Source organism: Numida meleagris, chromosome 1 (genome assembly GCF_002078875.1).
Source record: "Numida meleagris isolate 19003 breed g44 Domestic line chromosome 1, NumMel1.0, whole genome shotgun sequence".
NCBI classification, from domain to species: domain Eukaryota; kingdom Metazoa; phylum Chordata; class Aves; order Galliformes; family Numididae; genus Numida; species Numida meleagris.
In genome coordinates, this window is record NC_034409.1 from 52,435,066 (window position 1) to 52,455,556 (window position 20,491).

The 20,491-nt window shown below is 51.9% G+C and overlaps 2 protein-coding genes across 2 annotated transcripts; both read left to right on the top strand.

Moving 5' to 3' along the window:
* On the top strand, positions 7-9,305 carry FOXRED2 (FAD dependent oxidoreductase domain containing 2). Its single transcript, XM_021386116.1, has 8 exons — positions 7-582; positions 2,066-2,317; positions 2,998-3,267; positions 3,581-3,747; positions 4,392-4,557; positions 5,070-5,311; positions 6,170-6,340; positions 7,079-9,305. Exons 1-8 carry the CDS (start codon positions 74-76, stop codon positions 7,342-7,344), a joined length of 2,043 nt encoding a protein of 680 aa, XP_021241791.1. The 5' UTR covers positions 7-73; the 3' UTR covers positions 7,345-9,305.
* TXN2 (thioredoxin 2) lies at positions 9,448-17,023 on the top strand. Its single transcript, XM_021386129.1, has 4 exons — positions 9,448-9,569; positions 9,675-9,886; positions 11,607-11,730; positions 16,318-17,023. Exons 2-4 carry the CDS (start codon positions 9,675-9,677, stop codon positions 16,432-16,434), a joined length of 453 nt encoding a protein of 150 aa, XP_021241804.1. The 5' UTR covers positions 9,448-9,569; the 3' UTR covers positions 16,435-17,023.

Genomic DNA, 20,491 nt, shown 5'->3' on the forward strand with positions numbered 1-20,491 from the left:
GGCGGTGCCGCCATGTTGGCCGCGCTGCGGGCCGCGACGCTCCCGCTCCTCTCCCAGCAGTCGCCACCCTGCCATGGCCCGCGGCCTCCTCCTGCGCCTCGCCCTCAGCGCCCTGTGTGCGGCCGGCGCCGCCGCCTTCCTTTACCACGACTACTGCGTGCTGGGGGCCGGCCCCGCCGGCCTGCAGGCCGCCTACTTCTTGCAGCGGGCCGGCCGCGACTACGTGGTCTTCGAGCGCAGCCACGCGCCCGGCAGCTTCTTCGCCATCTACCCCCGGCACCGCAAGCTGATCAGCATCAACAAGCGGCACACGGGCAAGTCCAACAGTGAGTTCAACCTGCGCCACGACTGGAACTCGCTCCTCAGCCACGAGCCCCGCCTGCTGTTCCGCCGCTACTCGCGGCAGTTCTTCCCCCACGCCGACGCCATGGTGCGCTACCTGGAGGACTTCGCCGCCTTGCTGGGGCTGCACATCCGCTACGACACCGCCATCATCCACGTCACGCTGGAGAAGGACCCGCGGGCATGGAACGGGCACTACTTTGTGCTGAGCGACCAGAATAGGCAGAGCTACAAGTGCAGGTAATGGGCACGCAGCTCTCCGTGTGGCCTTTCACTCGTGGGATAATCAGAGGTTGTTTTGTCCAAGCCCCCTGCTCAGGTTGCTCAGAGCCTGTTTGGGCACCTGCTGAAGTAGCAGGCAGGGCAGGACCACTACCACAGTGAGTGAGATGCTGGGGAGAAGCAGCAGCTCCTGGCAGGATGTTGCCGCTCATAATGACGCTTCACATGCACCTGAGGGGCTGGCAGAGCAGGCACGGACTGGTCAATACGTAAGCTGATGTGAATTGTTTTCACCTCAGTTCATCCACGTGCATTTAGAAAAACCTGCATTGAAAAGTGTGGCCCAACTAGTTGAGGTCCTTGGTTAGCTCAGAAGCAGCAGGAGAGAGGTGGGGAGCAGTGGAGCTGAGGGGGCTGCATTAGAACCAGATGAACCCTGGGGTTTCTTTCAACCCAAGCCACGCAGTTTCAGATGTTCAGTTTTGTCTTTGGCATCCTTAAAGTGGGTGTGGTGGTGATGAGCTGATGGCTGGGCTAGATGATCTCAGAGGTCTTTTCCAACCTTAATGATTCTATGATTTTAAGTCCTAGTGAAGCCTGTAAGCAGGACACCCCCCATGACCCCTTGTTATGCTCACACACACATCCCACGCTGCTACTCAACCACGTTCTTAAAAACCCTCTCGGAGTTACTCGTGTGAACATATGGAGTGTATTTCTCAGCTCTCTTGAGAGCCTCAGATCTACAACAGCCGGTCACACTGACTGTCACTTGAAGGTGCGCTGGCTGGCAGGTTTGGAGGGGGCAGAGCACAGCATGGGACACCCACGTGCCATCAGCAAGTTACTCTCAGGAGCTGTGTGAGCAGACGCTGCTGCTCGGTTCTGCTGCTTGCTGCTTCCTTATCAATTGCACAAATTCTCATTATACTTGGGCAAGCGTTCTTACAGAGAGCTATGAAAACACTACTGTGTTTACATTTAGTGTTAACAATTAGCACTGTTGCGACTCCTATTCATATAAATACGATAGCGTTTCAAAATGCTGAAACTATTTTCTGTCCCTCTTAAAAGCAGCTTTTGTTCCATTGCATGAAGAGGCAGCATGCATTTTAAATCAAAGTAATTTTTATGCAGCTTATCGTCCACCTGTGAAATGTGTTAATATTACAGCATGCATTGTAAAGCTGCACATCCACAAACAATCGAGGGAGGTTAGGAAATAAGTGGAGCTTATAAGTGCTGCATCCACACTGACTTTTGCTGCATGTTGTGCCACTAGGAGCCCTCCTCATCACCCAAATGATGGGGAAGGTAGGAGCAGGTGAAGCTGGGGAGTGGTTTTTATTGAAACTGGAATGTATGCAGCACCAGTCAACGTGGTCAGCTGATGGAGCATCAGCTATAGGAGGCACTTCCACTGTGTTAGGAGCAATGAGATGTTAAGACAGTCTGATTCCTGCAATTCTTGTATTCCCTAATGCTGTCCCTCTTTTTGCAGCTGTTTGTTGGTTGCCACTGGCACGTGGGTCCCCAACGTGGTAAACTTCCCTGGCTCAGAATATGTTGAGGGTTATGAGACGGTGTCTACCAACCCGGAGGATTTTGCCGGTCAAACCGTGCTGATCTTGGGCCGAGGGAACTCGGCCTTTGAGACGGCAGAGAACATTCTGGGTGTCACAAATTTCATCCACATGGTGAGCCGGTCCCGCGTGCGCCTCTCTTGGGCTACCCACTACGTCGGGGATCTGAGGTAGGAAACTCTTCTTCCTAATGCAGCTGGAGCACAAACAAGTGAAAGTCGCTGCTTGCTCAGGAGACCAGACAGACTGGAGCAGGAAGAAACATGGGTACTTTTACCATTAGGTCCTTGGTTTATAGTAGCCCAGGTTGCAGCTGCTGAGTGGTATGAAACAGGAAGGTGTTCCCATGGATTCTGTATTGTTAAAAAGTGCTGGCTTCTGAGTTGGTCCCTTGCTTGCAATCAAGGAAGAGAGTTCAGAGGTTGACCACATCACGCAAAGGCAGCACTGTGATCACAGTGAGCCTAGGGGTCAGAGGCCCACATGTGGTTAATTGTTCTGCTGCAGACTTCCTAGCTGATTGTCAGCATGCTGTGTACACCCTCTGTGCCTGTCTGTCTTTCAGCGATGCTAATAATGCTGCTGTACACAGCAGGAATGCGGTGAGAATTAAGGCATTATTGAGTGCTCAGGAACAGGGACAGAGGAGGCAGAGCTTCCCTCTCATTTGTACATGGCACACTGGGGAGCGCGCTGATGGCTCGCAGGAGTGGTTGTGATCAGCACTGCCTGAGCTGTGTCACCAAAGCCCTGAGGCACACCTGGTGAGCTTGTCCCATTTCCAGGAGCTGAAGCAAGCCCTGGATCCCACCGTGCCCATTAGCCTTTCTTCCTTCCCTTTTCTTTGCAGAGCGATTAACAATGGTCTACTGGATACCTACCAGCTGAAATCTCTGGATGGACTTCTGGAGGGCGACCTGGAAGATCTAGCTATTGTCAAGGACAAAAAAGGGAAGCTGCACATCACGCTCCGGTTCTACCTGGAGAACAGGAATACCAGTGCAGGCATCGACGGGATCACCCTCCCACAGGATGAACTGGATAACTTTGCTACCCGTGCGCCTTACGACCGAGTCATCCGCTGCCTGGGCTGGAAGTTTGACTTCTCTATCTACAACAGGTGAGGTAGAGCCAGTGTCTTGAGGAACAACATATTTATAGCAAGAGACTGACGGGCCAGGGCACGGAGGAGGGGAAGGCTAGGTAGGGCGATCACAGTAATTCTGCTGGTAGCACTGCCCAGACCTCAAGAGGAACGCCCTTGTCATCTGGAAGATCCTTGCTGACCTCATGCTCTTGGGAAAGTACTGAGTTCCACTGAAGGCAGCGGGGACATGGAGCAGTGTCTTGCCGTGGCTGCATGCCTTATCAGAAACCTTTCTTTTTCCACTCCTGCCCTTCCTGACAGCCTGTTCTTCTGTTTCACACATCAGATCCCTTAGAATGATGCCAGGAAGAGGGATGAAAAGCAAATATCCTCAGATCAAACCCAGTTACGAGTCCAGAGGCACTCGGGGGCTCTTTGTTCTTGGCACTGCTAGCCACTCTGTTGACTTCCGGAAATCTGCTGGGGGTTTCATCCATGGCTTCCGGTACACAAGTGAGTACTGGGGCTTACAGAAAGGGCAGGGGCTGGGGTTCAGCGCTCCCTTCCAAGGAACAACTCATAGCTTTCTGCTAGAAAAGGATGACCCTTCATCTTGTACTGGGAGTAAGAATAACAAAACAGAGCCAAGCTGCAGCTGCATAGTCTGAAGGGGAGGAGAGGCCATGGAAGTGCCTTGGGGTCATATCTGGAGTCTTTGGTTGTCTGTCTTTGTTTTGTCTTGTGTCTCTCTGGCCCGCCGTCTCTTATTTATGTAACAATAAATTTCTGCCTGCCAGATGCTCTGCCTCGTGGCAGGCTGTGGGTGAGAGGTCTGTGCTGCGGTGTTAAAACCCAGTAGCTTTCAGCAGTAGGGAGAATTTCCGTTCATGTGTGCGTCCATCCTTATCATTATAGAGCTGCTCAGAAGGAATGAAATATCCCCAGGGACCCCTTGCCCCCTCACCAGCCATTCAGCATCACATCAGCTTTCTGAGGGCATCTCCACTGCAGCTGGTAGCGATCTGGGTGGGATGAGCTGTTAAGCTTCTTTATCGTGTCCTGCCAGGATCTGTGTGCAGCAGAGCAATCAGATTTTTTTTTAAAGGTGCAAGCCTGGATTTTTAAATAAGCTATCTTTGCTTCTCTCAATGTCTTAGCTCGTGCGGTCCACCGCCTGTTGGAAAACCGTCACCATGGTGTCCCCTGGCCATCCACAGTCTACCCTATTACACAGCTGACCAACTCCATCATCAAGCGGGTGAATGAGGCCTCAGGCCTCTACCAGATGTTCAGTGTCCTGGCTGACATCGTACTGCTGAGAGAGTGAGTGAGTGAGCAATTCTTCCCAGCACTGCACTCCACTGTTTCATTTATTTTTCTTCACTGGCATTGCCCTTGGTGCCACCACACAAGCTGCTACGTTGCTGCTATTGGTGTCACACAGGCAGACACCTCAAAACCTGTACCACTGCCGTGACTGGTGTTGCTGTCCCCAGTTCTGCAAGTTATTTCCTTCTCTTAAAAGTCAGAGATGGTCCAGACCTCCCTGCTAGGCTCAGAGATTTTGTTCTCTTTCACTGTCCCTAGGGAAAAGCTTTCCTTGGGCGGTGTTAATAGAGAGAGGAGTCTCAGAGTCTGGGAGTAGAATGAAGTCTTGTAACAGTATAAGCAGCCTTTGTAAGCTCTGCATCAAGCCCAGCCCAGATCTGTAGTGACTGAAAGTGATTACTATCTGATGGCTCTTTGGCCTTAGCCTCAATCCGCTGAGGGAGCGTTCAATCCCAGGTAGCTTTTCTGTGGCAGAAAGGTCTTACGGTTGTGGTTGCAATTCATAGGAATGCCACAGCATTTGAATACCTGGAAGAATACCCAGTTGGAATCCTGGCTGAGCTGGAAACACAGACGGGGAGAAAGGCTCCTGCTGGGCTGTTTGTTGTCATCATGGAGTACGGGAGGAATTTCTCAGGTGATGACAAGGATGTCTTCTACTACAACCGAGCTGTGGGAGAGGCACAGCACGCCTGGCAGTCCAACTTTTTGCACCCTGTTATTTACTACTACAAGCGCCTCCCAACAGGTAAGCTTGCTAGTCTCTCTCTGTTAATTATCTGATAAGAGCAAAATGGAAAGAGAAGAAGATAGTCAAGAGCTAAAGTGGGTGTGGGGCAGGACTGGAATGTGCTGCAAATCCTCCTCCTCTGCTACCTTCACATCCATCCTGTGAGGCACTTGCTGCTGCCATGTGAGCTGAAGAAAAATAAGCTTCCATTCGTCCTGCCAAAATGGGGCAGGTCGTACCTCACACTGGAGAAGATGAATAAACAGGTATGCTGTCTCACAGAGTCGTGAGGCAGCGATGAACATTGCCTCCCTTTGCAGCCTGTAAACGTGTGCATTCTGCAGAGTCCTGGCAGTTGGGCTGTTTTGCCTTCCTGCCTGAAGAAAGCTGCTTTCTGTGGCCCCATCAGGTCCGAGAGGTCATGTAGTGATTGAGGTAGCCAGAGGCAAACATTTGAAAGATGAATGTTTTATCCAGCAAACACACTCAGAACGCATTTCCTTGGGAAATGCATGTGCCGAATCTTCATCTCTGGAAGCCCAGGGTCAAGGTCTGGCCTGACTTGCACAGAAAGGAGTGTGATTGGTAGCAGCATTAAAGCTTGAACACGGTTCAGCCTGGCTGCCAGCCTCTACCCGGAGGGAACAGGAGTGAAAAGTGAAATGGCAGGAAATACTGCAGTCAGGGATAAGGGGCAGCTCTGCGGTGGCAGGGCTCTTCAGGACAGAGCCAACAGAGGGCATTTTAAATGAAAGTAAGGTAGGGATTAGAAGGTCAGAACAAAAACTGAACAGCTGCTGTGGTTGCTTTCTGCTTTCTAAGCCCTTTTTAATGCAGTTTTGATTCTGAGAGATTCCCTTAATGTTCTCTTGGCAGAGCGTGAGATGAGGCTTCATCCCCCAGATTGGCCTCTCCCCCGCCCAGATGCCATCCATCACATCGTGGAGGATTTTCTGACAGACTGGACAGCCCCAAACGCTCACATCCTGCCACTAAGGCGTTTCTTGGAGAACTGCCTCAGCACTGACCTGCGCAATTTCTTTGCAGGTAATTGGAGCCCAGGGTTGAGAATGTGGGAGGAGGAAGGGGGGATACGAGGGACGTGTGACAGGAGTGATCTCTTCTGCAAATAACTGAGATCTCCCTGTGATGTGCTGACACTCAGTCAGTGACACCTTTCTGATGCACTCCCCAGCGAGTAGAAAGTGCTGGTGCTGGGTGTACGTTCCCAAATAGCCTTTGCTCTTGCTCACCTCCACAGAGAGACTGACTCAAGTGCACCCAAATTCATGAGTATGTGAGACGTGGTTCAGTCCCCTTTCTAGCTTTAGTTTGCCTTGCTCTTCCATTATCCAGGTGTTCCTTTTTGCCATCAGGTGCCTGACCTGTTCTCATTTACCATGGGTGAGATTATTGCCATCAGTGAGATGAGTAAAAATGGGAATGCTGGGATATGGGAGCTAGAGAACCTCTGCTGCCTCCTTTCTTGGTCTGGCAGCCTAAGGGGGAACACCACATGGCACACAAAGAACCAGTTCTCTGGTACGAAGATGATGACAGAGGGCTGAAAACTGGAATCTTTTTTCTCTCAGTGTAGACTGGAGGTGCCAGCCTGCATCTCCTGATGCTTGCAGCATTGAATCAGGTACTCTGCTGCCACCTGGGGCAAAGCATCAGGTGGGGATCTTCCCTGATCCTTTCTGCCTTCTGTTCTGTCTTCAGGAGCTTACGTGAATTGTTCTCTGGTGAATCTGATTGATTTTTTTTGTTTGTTTCCCCTGGCAGAATCCTGTTTCCTCTTTGCCCTCACACGTCAGAAGCTGCCTCCCTTCTGTCAGCAGGGGTATGCAAGAATGCGAGGGCTTGCTGGGAGCGAGAGCCTCCGGCGCCACGCGGTGGAAGCTGGCCTGCTGGAGGATTATGCTGCCACGGACTTCTCAGGTGACAAACTCCCTGACAGCCGCCAAGGGTCCCAAGACCAGTTGCTGAGAGATCACGTGATTCCACTCCGTCCTCTACATCATCTTGTTAATGCCAAGGATGAATTTTAGAATTTCTCACACCACGCGGAGGTGCTGTTGTGACAATACTGTGTAACAGAGATCCACAGTGGGATTCTTCCGTCTCCTACATGCCTCTTACATCCCAGCCCCTTCCACTGATCATGAATTGCCAAAGACCTGCTCAGATCTCGCCGTTACAAAGAGGACCAGTGTGCTCTGAATGATAAGTCAGAGCCTGAAATCCAGTGGTGCTGAGGCTCCTGCTTTGTCCTTGCAGAGTTCAGAGTTGCCTGAAGATGGTGTTCGTGTTTGTGTTGTAAACCAGTATTTATGGCGACATCCAGGGGTCAAAGAAGGGAGAGTTTAAGAATTCCTGTCACCTGCCTCTTCTGAGGGAACTCGCCTATGTTCTGTTTCAGCCTGGTGCAGGCTTTCTGGTCACTGGATGCTCTGTGTACTTGAAGATTTGTTGGTTTCCCTGCATTTGGGTTAGGGCAGTCACGAAGCTCGAGTGGAGAGAAGTGGTGGATTTTAGGTACAGTATGAGTAGGATAATGTGTCGCTTCCTGCGGAGCAATTCAAAAGAACGTTCCCTCTGCAGGGGTGAATAGCTTGCTTAGAACACCAAGGACAGAGACAGTTACACTGAGTTTGACTCCCCTGTCCTAACATTCTTCTTCTCCCACACCAAAAAGCCTGAAATGTTACCCCTGTGTTTTATAAAGCATGACCAACGTTTTTCCTATTTGCACTATGTCCCATCAAGAAATTTTCGGGTGGACTTTGATGTTGTTGAAATGCTCGTCCTCTTATTTCTTTTTATCCCCTCCAGTCACCTTGAACTCTCACCAGCATGGACTGGTTGGTTGTCTGCACTTTATTGCTCCCTCTTTGTCTACCACATGCTTTTGTCTGTCATCTTCCTGGGGGTTCATTCCAAGGCATCGGAGTTGCAAAGTAGGAGAAGTTTTGAGCTCAACCTTGCAATGTCTGTGTGATTTCTAGGAAATAGAGACGGGTGAAAGAGAATAGACTTTTATCTCGCACATTTTCCAGTTCTGTAGCATCTGAAAGAACACCCCTCTCCCCTTGTGCTTCCTGGGTCGTGGCAGGGCTGTACCTAAAGCTCTCCCAATCCTTTGAGTCCAGCTGTTTCAGTCAAACCCCAGCTCCTACCACCTCTGCTTTGTGTTTGCAGAGGCTGGGGAACAGAAGAAGTGGATGAGATGACAAATGAGTTCTTGCTCCTATTTGCATGTACTGTATTTGCGAGAGATGCTGCTGCTTAAAGATGTTTGTATCTTACGTGCAGGAGAGGAGAAATGATGTCATGCTCAGCTGGTGTTGATCAGCATCAGAAGCTCTTACTACAGCCTTAGCACCGTGGGCTTTGTATTTGGGGATCACCCAGGGAAGGGTGAGGGCCTGCAGCTGGAGCAGGTCAGCTGGCTGTCTCTAGGAGTCAGTTCTGCTCCGTGTACGTGCTGATGCTCCAGGTGTTCTCTCTCTCCTCCTCAAATTCCCACGAGAGGTCTGAAGACTGTAAATCCACAGTGAGTGTGTTGCCTTAAATTGTGATTCTCCTTAGAAAAAAAAAATGACTGTCTAAGAAATGCTGCCCGCTTACTCTTCCACTGTGCTCTGTGCGCTCCTCCCGGGGTTGCATCCAGTGACAAGTGCTGCCACCTGGATCGGTGGTGCCAGTAGGTCCTGAAAGGGGAACACGAGTCTGTGTTGTTGGTGCGTTGCTGATCAAACACTGCAGCTCTTGTTTCCATCTCGCTGCCTTGGAGCTGGCAGGCAGGCTCCCTTTGGAGCAGTTGCAGGCACTGCAGAGGAGCACCCACCAACACCGATCCATCCTCGTTTGTCCTGCAGAGCTGTACTTTGGTGTATGTCGTGTTGAAGTGAGTTACTGCCTGCCGTGCTCCCTTGTGTAACGAACGCGTTTTGTATGGGTATATTCTTCCTACGAAGTTTAAAAAAAAAAAAAAAAATCGTAACGTTAACCTGGAGATGCGCCGTCATTTGTCGAGCCACGTGCGAAAAGCGCGCTCCGCGGCGAGGGTGGGGCCTGGGCGCTGATTGGCGTTAACCTCCGCCAATCGTCGCTCAGGGCCCGCCCCCGCCGTTCTACATTTTCTCCCCTAGCGGACAGACGCGGCAGCCAATAAGAGCCCAGCGCTCTGGCGAGGAAAGCCAATCAGCGCGCTGGAGGGCGGGACCGTTGGGCGGAAGTGGTATTGGGCAGGGGTCACCTCCGGGCCGGGAAGGTGCGGGCTGGGGGTTCCGACCCGCGCGGGCGGTGGGGTTGGCGGGGTGTGCTCGGAGTTCTGGGAGTCTCCGTGATCGTCACGTCCCCTCCGTTCTCTTCGCAGATGGCCCAGAGGCTGGCGCTGCGGCGGCTGCTGGCCCTGGGACGCAGGCCGCTGCCCCTCGGGCCCAGGCCGCTGGCCCCGCAGGGCTTACCCCGCCGGGCCTTCGGCAGCTCGGCGATCCGCGGCAGCGCCTTCAACGTGCAGGACGGCGGCGACTTCCAGGAGCGGGTGGTGAACAGCTCGAAGCCCGTGGTGGTGGACTTCCACGCGCAGTAAGTGCCACGCACACTGAGGCCTGAGCTTTGCAGGGGTGGTGGAGAACAGAGCTCCCCAGGGCAGGGTGGCTGTGCCAGAGTCACTCGGTCCATGTGTTGCGTCAGCCTGCAGCAGGTGCCTCTGGGCTTGGGAACTTCTGATAGCGCCTTTTGTTAGCTGCTGGGGTGTAATTCCTCTTAAAAACACTAACTGATATTGCTGTCCCTGGGAAGTACACTGTGCTTTGCTTGTTGGTAGCATCAGAGCAGTACTTTGAGGTTATCCTCACCCTCTGTTCTGCCCTGGTGGGCCCACAAGTGGATTACCGTGTCCAGTTCTGGGCTCTTCAGTTCAAAAAAGACAGAGAACATCTAGAGAGAGCCCAGCAGAGGACCACAAAAATGATGAGGAGTCTGGAGCATCTCCTGTACAAGGAAAGGCTGAGAGCCTAGGACTGTTCAGCCTGGAGAAGAGAAACTATGGGGAGATCTCGTCACTGTTTATAAATATTTCAAGTGTGGCAGTCAAATAGATGGAGCCAGGCTCTTTTCAGTGGTGTGCAGCGAGAGAACAAGGGGTAACAGGGACAAACTGAAGGTATTAAAGACCCATTTGGACACTTTCCTGTGCAACTTACTCGAGGGAGCCTGCTGTTGCAGGGGGTTGGCCTGGGAAATAGCCAGAGATCCCTTGCAAACCATACAGTTCTGTAATTCTGTGCTCTTGAACCAAGGCTTTCAACAACAAATACCAAAAACTGGCAACAGCCTTGCATTATCATCAGCAGCAGCGTTTGTGGTTAGTAAAAACATTGTCACTTTCTTGCCAGTAAAAATATTCCTAGATGTTATTTGCTGCGTTAACAATACTGATTACCTTTGTTTATTCAATTATTTCCATAGCTCTGTAGTGCTGTCACATGGCCCGTTGTGGCTGATTCTGGGCAAATGGATAATAAAACAGCCCTCAAACTGCTCTGAATAAACCAAAATTTACATTAATAGCGGTTGTCCAGGGAGAAGAAGACAGACAGTTGAAAGCCTGGAACCTGACACGGAGGGAGGCTAACAAATCTTACCACAGCATTGATTTTAGGTGGAAAGGGCACTCAGAGCTTTCATTCATGGTTTCCTTCAGTTGAGGAAGTTCACACGTTCCTAACCGTTGCAGCTAGAAGAAGCTGTGTTTCCCCTGTACAGGGCCTTGCAAAATCTGCTACAGTTGCCGTAGTCTTTCTTTTAACAGCTGCTGCATCTCTAATTTTTCCAGCTAATGGGGGACTTCTGTAAGCCGTGCAGTGCACATCGTAGAATCATAGAATGGCTTGGATTGGAAGGGACCCCAAGGATCATCAAGTTCCAACCTCCCTGCCACAGGCAGGGCCACCAACCTCCAGATCTGGTACTAGATCACATTGAAGTCTATGGTTCGATAATCAGCATGAGCTGATACGCCTGACTGTGATGGTTGCACTGTGGTGGTGATGTGGTCAGCTGGGTAACAGCTCAGTGTGTGAGAGGAGGGACAAGCAGTGACAAGTGTATGGAAGACAGCGAAGGCTGGCGGAGCTGGTTAATGTTTACACTCAGTGTTGAAGTGCCACCACTGCCCTGTGGCACAGAGGTCAGGATGAAGACAGAAGAGGTGAAACAGTGCTAAAGGTACTGGTGTCCCAGCCAGCCTTCTGCAGCTGCTGCTGCACTTGCCTTTTCTCATGTTTGCTCTCTTTCTCCTTAGGTGGTGTGGTCCCTGCAAGATCCTAGGCCCGCGGTTAGAGAAGATGGTGGCCAAGCAGGAGGGGAAGGTGGTGATGGCCAAAGTAGACATTGATGATCACACAGACCTTGCGATTGAGTACGAGGTAGGAACCAGAAAAGCACGGGCTTGCTGTTGCTGGTGGCACAGAGCAGGTCCCTCTGCAGAGAAAATGTCAGCACAGCAGAGTCTGGGTTGGGAAGGGAAGCCCGGTGCTGCCTGCTGGTTCCTGGCCCACGGAGTCACTCACCAGTGAGCGGATTTCACTGTGTGCCTTTCCTCCAGCTGCCCTTATCTGGCATCCTCACCTCTAAATCTACGGAAGCACAGAAATCTACGTGTCCTGTAAGTCACATAGAAGTTTGTCAATGTAAACGCAGCATGTGCAGCATTTCACTATGTGCACAGGTTGCTCAGGTGTAGGGTGAGAGCATGAAGTAACAGGCCCCAGGCTGTTGTGCTCTTAGACACCATTCTCCATGCAGGCCACCCTTCCTCTTTTTCCTTTCCTCATTCTTGCTGGGTGATGGAGTCTTGTCCTTAAGCTGCATCACAAGGAGACGCCGTGGGCTTTGTTTGGACAAACGCAGGTCAGAGAACACCTGAACACAGCAGGAGAGTGCATTCTGTTCTTGACAAGCAGTGATTACGGTAGCATTTCACATGCCTGTTCTCGTGTCCCTGCACTACCTTGCTCCCAGGAGCAAGCAGAGTGACTGGAGAAGGCCACAGCTCTGGCATGTTTGATTTTTAATTATTTCTTCCCTTCCTCAGTGATTAGGCAGTTTAAGAAATGCAGAAATTCCTTTGTGGACTGTGCTGGCCCCCATTGTTTCTTCTTGTAAACAACAGTTCAGTCTACTCAGTTGGAGCATCCTGCTGCTGTGTTTTATAGGGAAGAAAGTAAGAAAATGCTTCATTTTCATTTACATGACACACAGATGGAGCTGCTCACTCCCCTAGGCGAAGTCCTGCCCCTGGGGCTGAGGCCTAATATGGGAAGATTCTGAAGGTGCCCAGCAAGCTGCACGCCAACTCCTGAGCAAGCCATCACTTTAAGCATGGAGGAGATGCACTGTCCTTGTTCCCATACTCTGCCATGCCAGAAGGAGGTAGAAGCCAAAGCAATTTGTTTCCTCCCACTCCTTCCCAGAGAGAACTTCCTGCTGGTGCTGTGGTAGAGTGTTCTCTCAGCTGCTGCTCACTAGTGTCATTTGTAACTTCCATGGGCTGAGCACGAGAGCCTCCCGTGCTCTTTTTGGTGGTGGCATGTTCTCAGGTACGCCAGAGCCAAGGAGAATGAGTGCTGGCTCCCTGTATTGCAGCCTGATGGCTCTGCAGCTCAGGGATGCTGGTGAGAGCAAGTTGAAGAGGCTGTTTCAGCCGTAGTCAGAGAGTAGGTAATCCTAATAGGTGCAGGCGATGTTCAGCAGCAAACATCCTAAGGAGAAGAGAATAGAGATGATTAGCTTAACTCTGGTATTATCCCAAGCGTTCCAGTAGGATGAGTTAGCTAACATTACAGGAGGATAATCTCGGATGACTGGAAAATGGTAAGCGGAGTACAAATATGGGAAGAAAGTCTTGAAAAAGAGCCTGAGAGTTCCTTTATTCTATGAGTGTGACTGCTCACTGCACTTACAGCTCCTGGATGTGCATGAGAAGCTGCAGGCATACAGCTGTTTATTTGCAACATCTGCCTGTCTTACAGCTCTGCTGGCATAGGTGCAGGGGCAGGATTCAGGCTGCAGGCAAGGGCTGGCTTCTTTCTGGAGCCTATCATACAGACATGGTGAAGTTTTGTTTTGCAAGTGGGCCTGGGGATTGTCTCTGCATCCTCTGCTCTTGCAGTGATGCATGTATCTGGTCCTGACTGTTCTGCATGCAGCTGAATCCTGTCCCAGGTAGTGTTGGTGAGTAGGATAGCTGCAAATGGCTAAAGGATAAACTTTTTATTTGAACCTCATGCTTCGAGGCATCCTTTTTGAGGCAGAAGTTTGGGTCGTGCACCGAGCTCATTCTTGATCTTGTTCCATCTTCTGGGAAGTTGCCAGCTAAGGAGATATGGGCAAGAGAGCTGATGGAGAGACAATGAGTTGAGATCAGAGGGGAGAGATCAGGAGAGCCACAGAGAGAATTTTTTTTTTTTTCAAGTCTTCCCATCTGAGATTGGATGTCTACAGGCTGAGGCTTTCATTTTAGGGTTTCAGGGTCTGTGCTACTCTCACAGCTCCCCACCGGCTCCCAGGAAGCCTCATCCACCTGTGCTCATTTCCCTGCCCACACGCATACACCCCAGCTTGCTGCCTGATTGCACAGTGTCCTCTCCACTGGCTTCCTTGGTGTGGGGGAGAACAGAGAACCCCCAGGAGGAGCTGGGGAATGCCTGCACATCTGCTGGTTGCTGCCCTTAGCTCCAAGCAGTCCCATCTAGCATGGCACACACGAGCATTTCTGGTGACCAGAGATGCCCCAGGCACCCTCCCCCATCCAGGTAGTGCAGCACAGAAGTTCTTTCTCTGAGGGTTCCTCCTTTTGTCTAGCACCTCTCCTTGCCAGCTGTGGCCTTTTGCTGCTACTTCAGCCAGCTGTTGACTTCCTGAGAGCAGGAAGGGAGGAGTATTTTTGTTTAATTTGCTTTCTCTTGAAATTCCTTAAGTTCGTTTTTTGCCTTGGCCTGGTGCCTTGTTGGGAAAGAGTAGCCCTTGCTCCTGCTGCTGCATGTGAGCTGCCCTGTGGACTGATGGACAGGGGGACATCGGTTGTTGGCAGAGCTTGTTTCTGCTATGCCTCATTCTTAAGGCTGGGTGAAGGCCTTTCCCCAGTCAGCTCTTGGTGTCCTCAGTTTCAGGTGGGAGAGAATTCCCTCAGTGTGAGTGCTGCCACAAATAGCCTGGATGTCTGCTTACATTTATCTGTTTGGTCAGTGCTCATCAGAAGCGGCCTGACTTTTTCTTCAGAAATGCTTTGAAGGAAGAAGAAGGTTTATTTAGTTTCAGTGGAGACTGAGCCCAAAAAAAAAGAAGGAAAAAATAATGTAAAGTTTGCTTTTCAGTAATTCCCAGGCCGTTTGCTTCACAAGCAGCAAAAACAAGAATGGACCCCTGCAATAGTCCCTGCAGCACAACCTAGTATGGCCGGAAGGATGCTGTCAAAGCACTCTGTTTCTGAGCAGCTGCAGGGGTTCCATGGGGTTTGCTGGCTCTCACCCACCTCACTGCCCCCTGGCCCTGTAACCTCGGGGTCCTTGTTATGAACCTGCTTTGCAGTCCAGAAGGAGGCTCGGTGGAGCTTTTCTCTTCTGAGAGAGGATGAGAACAGTCAACTGCAGTATCCGTGTGTCCCTTCTCATCCCTAAAATCCCAAGCAGCTTGCGTCAGGGCAGCCCGGCCCTGCCCCAGCCCGTCACTAGGAGGAGCTGAAGAACCTGCTTCGTAGCAGGGCTGGCGCGGTGGCAGCAGCCCCGGCGCTCCCAGCCATTCAGATGGAACTGCACAAACCCCAGAGGATGGACTGCGGGTCCAGGCGGGAAAGGAAGAACAAAATGTCCCTTTCATCTCAGCCTCCTGCTGGGAGAAAAGCCAGACCTCTGGAGGGTTTCCTGCAGGAAGGCTTTGCGAGCGTGGCAGATCTGTGCTGGCAGCAGGGCTGGGACAGCTGGAGCACACGAGAGAAGGCCCTGCAGGCTGGCAGAGGGGCGAGGCAAGGACAGGAGGTGGTTGGAGGGAGAGGCTTTGTGCAGGAGCTGGGTGGGGGCGAGCAGGCTGTCTGCTCTGCATCGTGACCACATCTCTGAGCTCCAGCAGCTCCTCATGATCACGACCATGAGGTCTCTTCTGTCTCCACGCACTCAGCAAGTCCCCAGGGAGCGTCATCATTTCCACTGCTGTTCTCTTCGATAATTCCCAGCAAACTTTGTTCTAGATGCAAAAAAAACCAGCACCTGGAGCAGTGCAGCTGCCTGCTGGGCTCTGGCTGGAGGAACTTCTGTCATATCTGATCAGCAGGGGCGGAAAAGGAAAGATGGGTCACAGGGGGTTGGAGGAGAGCAGAAGTCTTGTTCCTGCTCGCCAGTAGGTGGGGAGCCCTCCTCCAGCTCCTGTGCTATCTGGAAAGGAACACAGGTTTGATGTGATACCACCCTGGCCATAAAATGTCTAAAGGTCGTCACGTCAGAGAGGCGGCCTGGTAAAAGTCTGGGTTTGTCTGTTTATGATGGGATAAAAGAGAAGGAGAACTTGTACTGGTGAGGGAAAAAGCTTTACCTTTTGCTTTCATATTAGGTGTGGTCTTGTCTTTTAAATTGTGGGTCTTATTTAAACTAGAAAAGCTGTTCAGACTTAACATAGACTGCTGTATAAGTCAATGCAGAGATCAGTCCAAAGAGAGAGAATGAACTCAGCCTAGTTGGCCCTTGTTTTGTAGGGGACGTGTCAGCTTGTAGCAGTGCGGGGTCAGCTCCCTGACCTGCAGGCAGAGCCCTCATCGCTGCTTACAGCCAAATGCCCTCAGCTTCGGAAAGTTGAGTCCCTGCAATTCAGAAACAAAGCTTTAGCAAAGAGAAAAGCTTTCGGTCCTTTGCCAGCTGCAGTTGTCTCCGTGGCAGGGTATTCTGGATAAGCACAGCTGTAGAGCTCCATTTGGGGCTGGATGCAGCTGGGCTCACACGGGTCTCTGTCTCTCTTGCCCCCAGGTGTCGGCAGTGCCAACAGTGCTGGCGATGAAGAATGGAGATGTTGTGGATAAGTTTGTGGGGATAAAGGACGAGGATCAGCTGGAAGCATTCCTCAAGAAACTCATTGGAGCCTGAAGTTAAAGGGTGGCTGTACCTCTGCTTCTGGATGTGTCCATGTTGTGCATTCCTTGCCTAGGAGAGTTGAGGAGCACGCGGGCTGCCTGCCTCGTACAGCCCGGGGTTTTCTTCTGTTTGGGATTTTTAGGAGATGGACGATGTTGTAACCCTTCCTTCCTGCTCCCCCCTTCTCTTGAGCAGCAGTAGTTGTAAAGGGTGCTGAGGAGCAGGGCTGCTCATCCTCAAAGTGGGGAATGCAGCTGGGATTAGGAGCCCGTGTTCATCAGCAAACTGCTGACATATGGAACTTCTGCTGAGCTCAGAGAAAGAATATTTTTCTTTTGCCTAGCATCTGATAGCCCAGTGCAGAGGGCAGCTGCTCCTCGCAACATGTGGAGGCTTATCTGCCTGGGTGGGTTTGTTTAAAGCTAAGAAATGCCTCTGCCTTGTCTGTGGACACCGTCTTGATCCCTCTGTTCTCATGTCCCTGGGACAAGTACAAATCCTCTGCGAACCCCCAGGCTCCCGTTGTAATTTTATAAGAGAAAATAGAAGTATTTTATGGATCTCCTTTTGTAGGTCTGTAATAAAGAGAACTTTATCGTCACATCTGTCTAGCTGGAGAATAAAACTCGATTCTCTGAAACCTCAGGGAAACCCCTTAAAGCGAGAGGTACTATCAGCAGAACAGCTGCTGGTTCCTAATGATGGGTTGGGAGAGTGCAGGTTATGACTTGATCTCTACTGAAAGGTAATGTTCTGAAAAACAAATGAGTGGATGACTGTCACAGGGCTCCCAGTGCTGCTCCTGTGTCCCACATCAGGTGCAGTTGGATCCTGGACTCTGCAGGAACGCACCTCTTTAGTGCAGAGGCAGTGGCTCGCTGCACCCAGGAACTCTCCGCTGCTCTCGCTGCCCCCCCATGCTTTCCTCACCTCCTTTCCTGCCTGAGCAACCTGAGAGCCACCCTTTTTCTCGTGTAGGTAATTAAATCTGCTCACACGGGTGAGCCCTGACAAAGGTGGTTTTCTGACTAAATGCCCCGACCTTTAGACCGGGGAGGCGGTTGTGTGCCCATATCACCAGCAGCCTTCAGCCCTTCCCAGCTCTCCCTCCCTGCACACACTTAGTGATACTTCAGGGTGCTCCCGCTTTCCCTTTGCAGTGCCTTGCTCCCAGTTCCCTTTTGCTGGGAGAGCACAACACCGGGGCCAGTGCCCACTGTAATACTTTACATCAGTTTGCACAGGACATTATATGTGCTTAATAGCCACGTAAGAACTGCTCGCTTGTTTTCCTTCCCACTCCCACTTCCCTCAATCACTCCTAACTCTGCCTTGGCTCTGCTCCATTTTGCCTCCCTGGCATAGGTTGTTCCAAGCGACGAGGCGAGTTCTTTCAGCGCCTTCGCACCAACGATTTACGGCCTTTTAAGGAGCGGAGAAGCAGCCGTCCAACTCCTGCGTGCCCCCCCCCGCAACCGCAGCGGCGTTCCCACCTGCGTCCATCGGGAGCGGCGCAGCCCCCCAGGTGGGTGCCTTCCCGGCAGGGCTGAGCTCACGCCCTGGCGCGCTGCCTGCATAGCGCGCTGCCTGCAGTGATGTCAGCGGGCTGTAATTTGGTACGCTGGGAGAAGTAGGCAATGGCATTTGCTTTTCTGCTGGAGACCGCAGAAGCGAAGCTGTCTCGTGTCCTTGTTCTGATTTGCCCTGCCTTTTTGGTGCACCTCAGTGTCGTCGTGTTCCTGCTGCCCCGTGAACGCTTGCTTCTAGTAAAGACCATCCTCGCTTTCCTGCGTGTGCAGGAAGAGTAGGGGAACAGCGTCACGTACCCAACAATAGCCAACTTTTATGCTTCGCCATCCCACCGAACAGGAAAAAACACAGTGACTTTACATTGTGTGTTTAAGAGACAGTATAAATCAGCTATTTTATCACTTCCTTCTAAGGAAAATGGAGCCAATGTCCCATTCCGCCATGCCCTAGGGTGCGTTATGTGAAAGCCACGACTGTTTCTTTGAGATAAATTCTGAAGAGCCACATACATAGTGCCCTGTGAGCAGTCCTTCAGAAACTGCATGGTTGCCAAGGGCAAGGATGTCGTTCTTCCCTTTTGGAGTTAAACACATCCAAAATTCCCCTGATCTGTTAAACATTGACTCCCTCCCACCCAAGCATTACAGCAGCGCTCCGCTTCTCATGTTCCCAGCTTCTATTTTAGGAGTGTGCAGCCATCGCTGCCTGTCAGAGCAGAGCGTGGCCCTGCCCCTCCCTGCCCGGGTGCTCTCTGAGCCCAGCACTGAAATCCACCCCAGGTTCACCTGCAGTGTTTTTGGCTTCAGTCTGGCCACTGACACCCAGTTCTCAGCAAGCGGGAGCTCTTCCTCTCCTTGCTCTCAGAAGGAGTGGTGCTGCACTGGCACAGGCTGCCCAGGGAGGTGGTGCAGTCCCCGTCCCTGGAGGTGTTCCAGAACCGTGTGGATGTGGCACTGAGGGACGTGGTCAGTGGGCATGGTGGGGCGGGCTGACAGTTGGGCTGGGTGATCTCAGAGGTCTTTTCCAACTTTTATGATTCTATGAAAGCGCTGCCAGGTTGTGCTGGGCATTTGCTGTAGGTTTTGGCTTCCTGTAAGTTCAACAAGTTGCAGCTCGGACAGCTGAGCAAGAAGATTAGGTACAGTACAGAAGATGCAACTTCCAGACCAAAATAGCTCACAGGACAGTGCCCCATCTCCTCACCTTGCCTCTGCAGCCCACCCAGGTGCACGTCCACCAGTCCCACACTGCCCCAGCACAGGGCTGTGCCTCGGGGCAGGGCTGCCGCACCTGAGCACGGGGCCGCACCGCGCTGCAGCCCGGCCAGCACAGCAGCTGCAGGGCAAACGCAGGGCTGTGCTGCGTGCAGGCTGCAGCATGCCTGCCAGTATTTATATAACACCGTTTTGCTTTAATCTGGCTTTTTAAGTAAATTGTCAAAGTCCTTTCTGTTCACGGGGAGCCTCTATTTTTCTTTTTTTTTTTTTTTACTACAAGTTTCATCTTTCAAAGCTAGGCCGTTTTTGAGTGATGCTGAAAAATCCCATTTGCAGTGGCTTTTTGTTCCATGCTTGCATTGTTCAGGCAGAAGCAGTTGTTTTCTTTTCATCCTGGCATAGCTCAGGAGTGACTGCATGGTCTTAGCTCCAACTTTCTAAAAATACTCACCCGTGAGGCGGCCTCACACCAGCGGATGAATGCTTTGGAAAGGCATGATGGCCTGAAAAGAAGCCGGCGGCAGCGCCGTGCCAGCGCTTTGGTGGCTGCAAGCAATGCATCTGCAGCGTGTGTCAGCCACAGAGCACCTGCAGAGCGCTTTGGGGTGCTGAAGCTCGAGCAGTGTGGGTACAGAGGATGCCCCAGTGGTGCCTGCAGGGGAACTGCTGCCTGCAGGGTGACCCAGAAGTGATGAAGAAAGCACCTCCTGCCTGGAGAAGCCTCAACAGCCACATCCTCTTCTCAGAGTGTGGGATGCCTGGTGCTGGGAAGGGGGTGGCAGGGATGAAGCCAAGTGTAAATCAGGCTGTGGCAGGTTGCAGGAAAGCATACGGGAGCTACCCCTCATCCTGCCCCCGGCCCATGGCAGGAAGCTCCCCAGGTGATGGCTGTAGCAGCTGCTGTGACAGGAGCCCTCATTGTTCTGGGGCCACGATTCTCAGGGCCGTGCCAGCTTTCAGCAGGAAGCTGCGAGACAAAACCTTCAAGTTGTTCTTCCTCCCTCACTGGCCGCATTTTCAAGGGGCTGAGCCTTTGGTTGGGCTCCTCCAGCACTCACCACAGAGGATGCCCAACTTCCCCCTGCCCTGTGTACCTCTCTGGGCTTCCTCTTCCCCTCTCCCCAGTCTGCAGCTCAAGTTCTGTTCCTAATTGGCAGTGATACTTGGAAGAAGTGCACTTGGGGTCCTGCCATTGGTGCCTGCGTGGAGATGGAGGATGCCTGTGGAAATGAGACATCATCCATCAGGGCTGCTCCTCCTGGCTGGGCGCTCCTGCTCTGCCGCAGCCCCACTGCATTGCCCTCTCCCGGCCAGGGCTCGGG

What these genes read in the sequence shown, in the direction of transcription:
- FOXRED2 (XM_021386116.1), top strand. Translation starts at nt 74, where the DNA reads ATGGCCCGCGGCCTCCTCCTGCGCCTCGCCCTCAGCGCCCTGTGTGCG. An exon ending in AGGCAGAGCTACAAGTGCAG is followed by an intron (nt 583 to 2,065) that starts GTAATGGGCACG and finishes CTCTTTTTGCAG; the next exon opens with CTGTTTGTTGGTTGCCACTG. An exon ending in CCATGGCTTCCGGTACACAA is followed by an intron (nt 3,748 to 4,391) that starts GTGAGTACTGGG and finishes TCAATGTCTTAG; the next exon opens with CTCGTGCGGTCCACCGCCTG.
- TXN2 (XM_021386129.1), top strand. Translation starts at nt 9,675, where the DNA reads ATGGCCCAGAGGCTGGCGCTGCGGCGGCTGCTGGCCCTGGGACGCAGG. An exon ending in GTGGTGGACTTCCACGCGCA is followed by an intron (nt 9,887 to 11,606) that starts GTAAGTGCCACG and finishes CTTTCTCCTTAG; the next exon opens with GTGGTGTGGTCCCTGCAAGA. An exon ending in ACCTTGCGATTGAGTACGAG is followed by an intron (nt 11,731 to 16,317) that starts GTAGGAACCAGA and finishes TCTTGCCCCCAG; the next exon opens with GTGTCGGCAGTGCCAACAGT.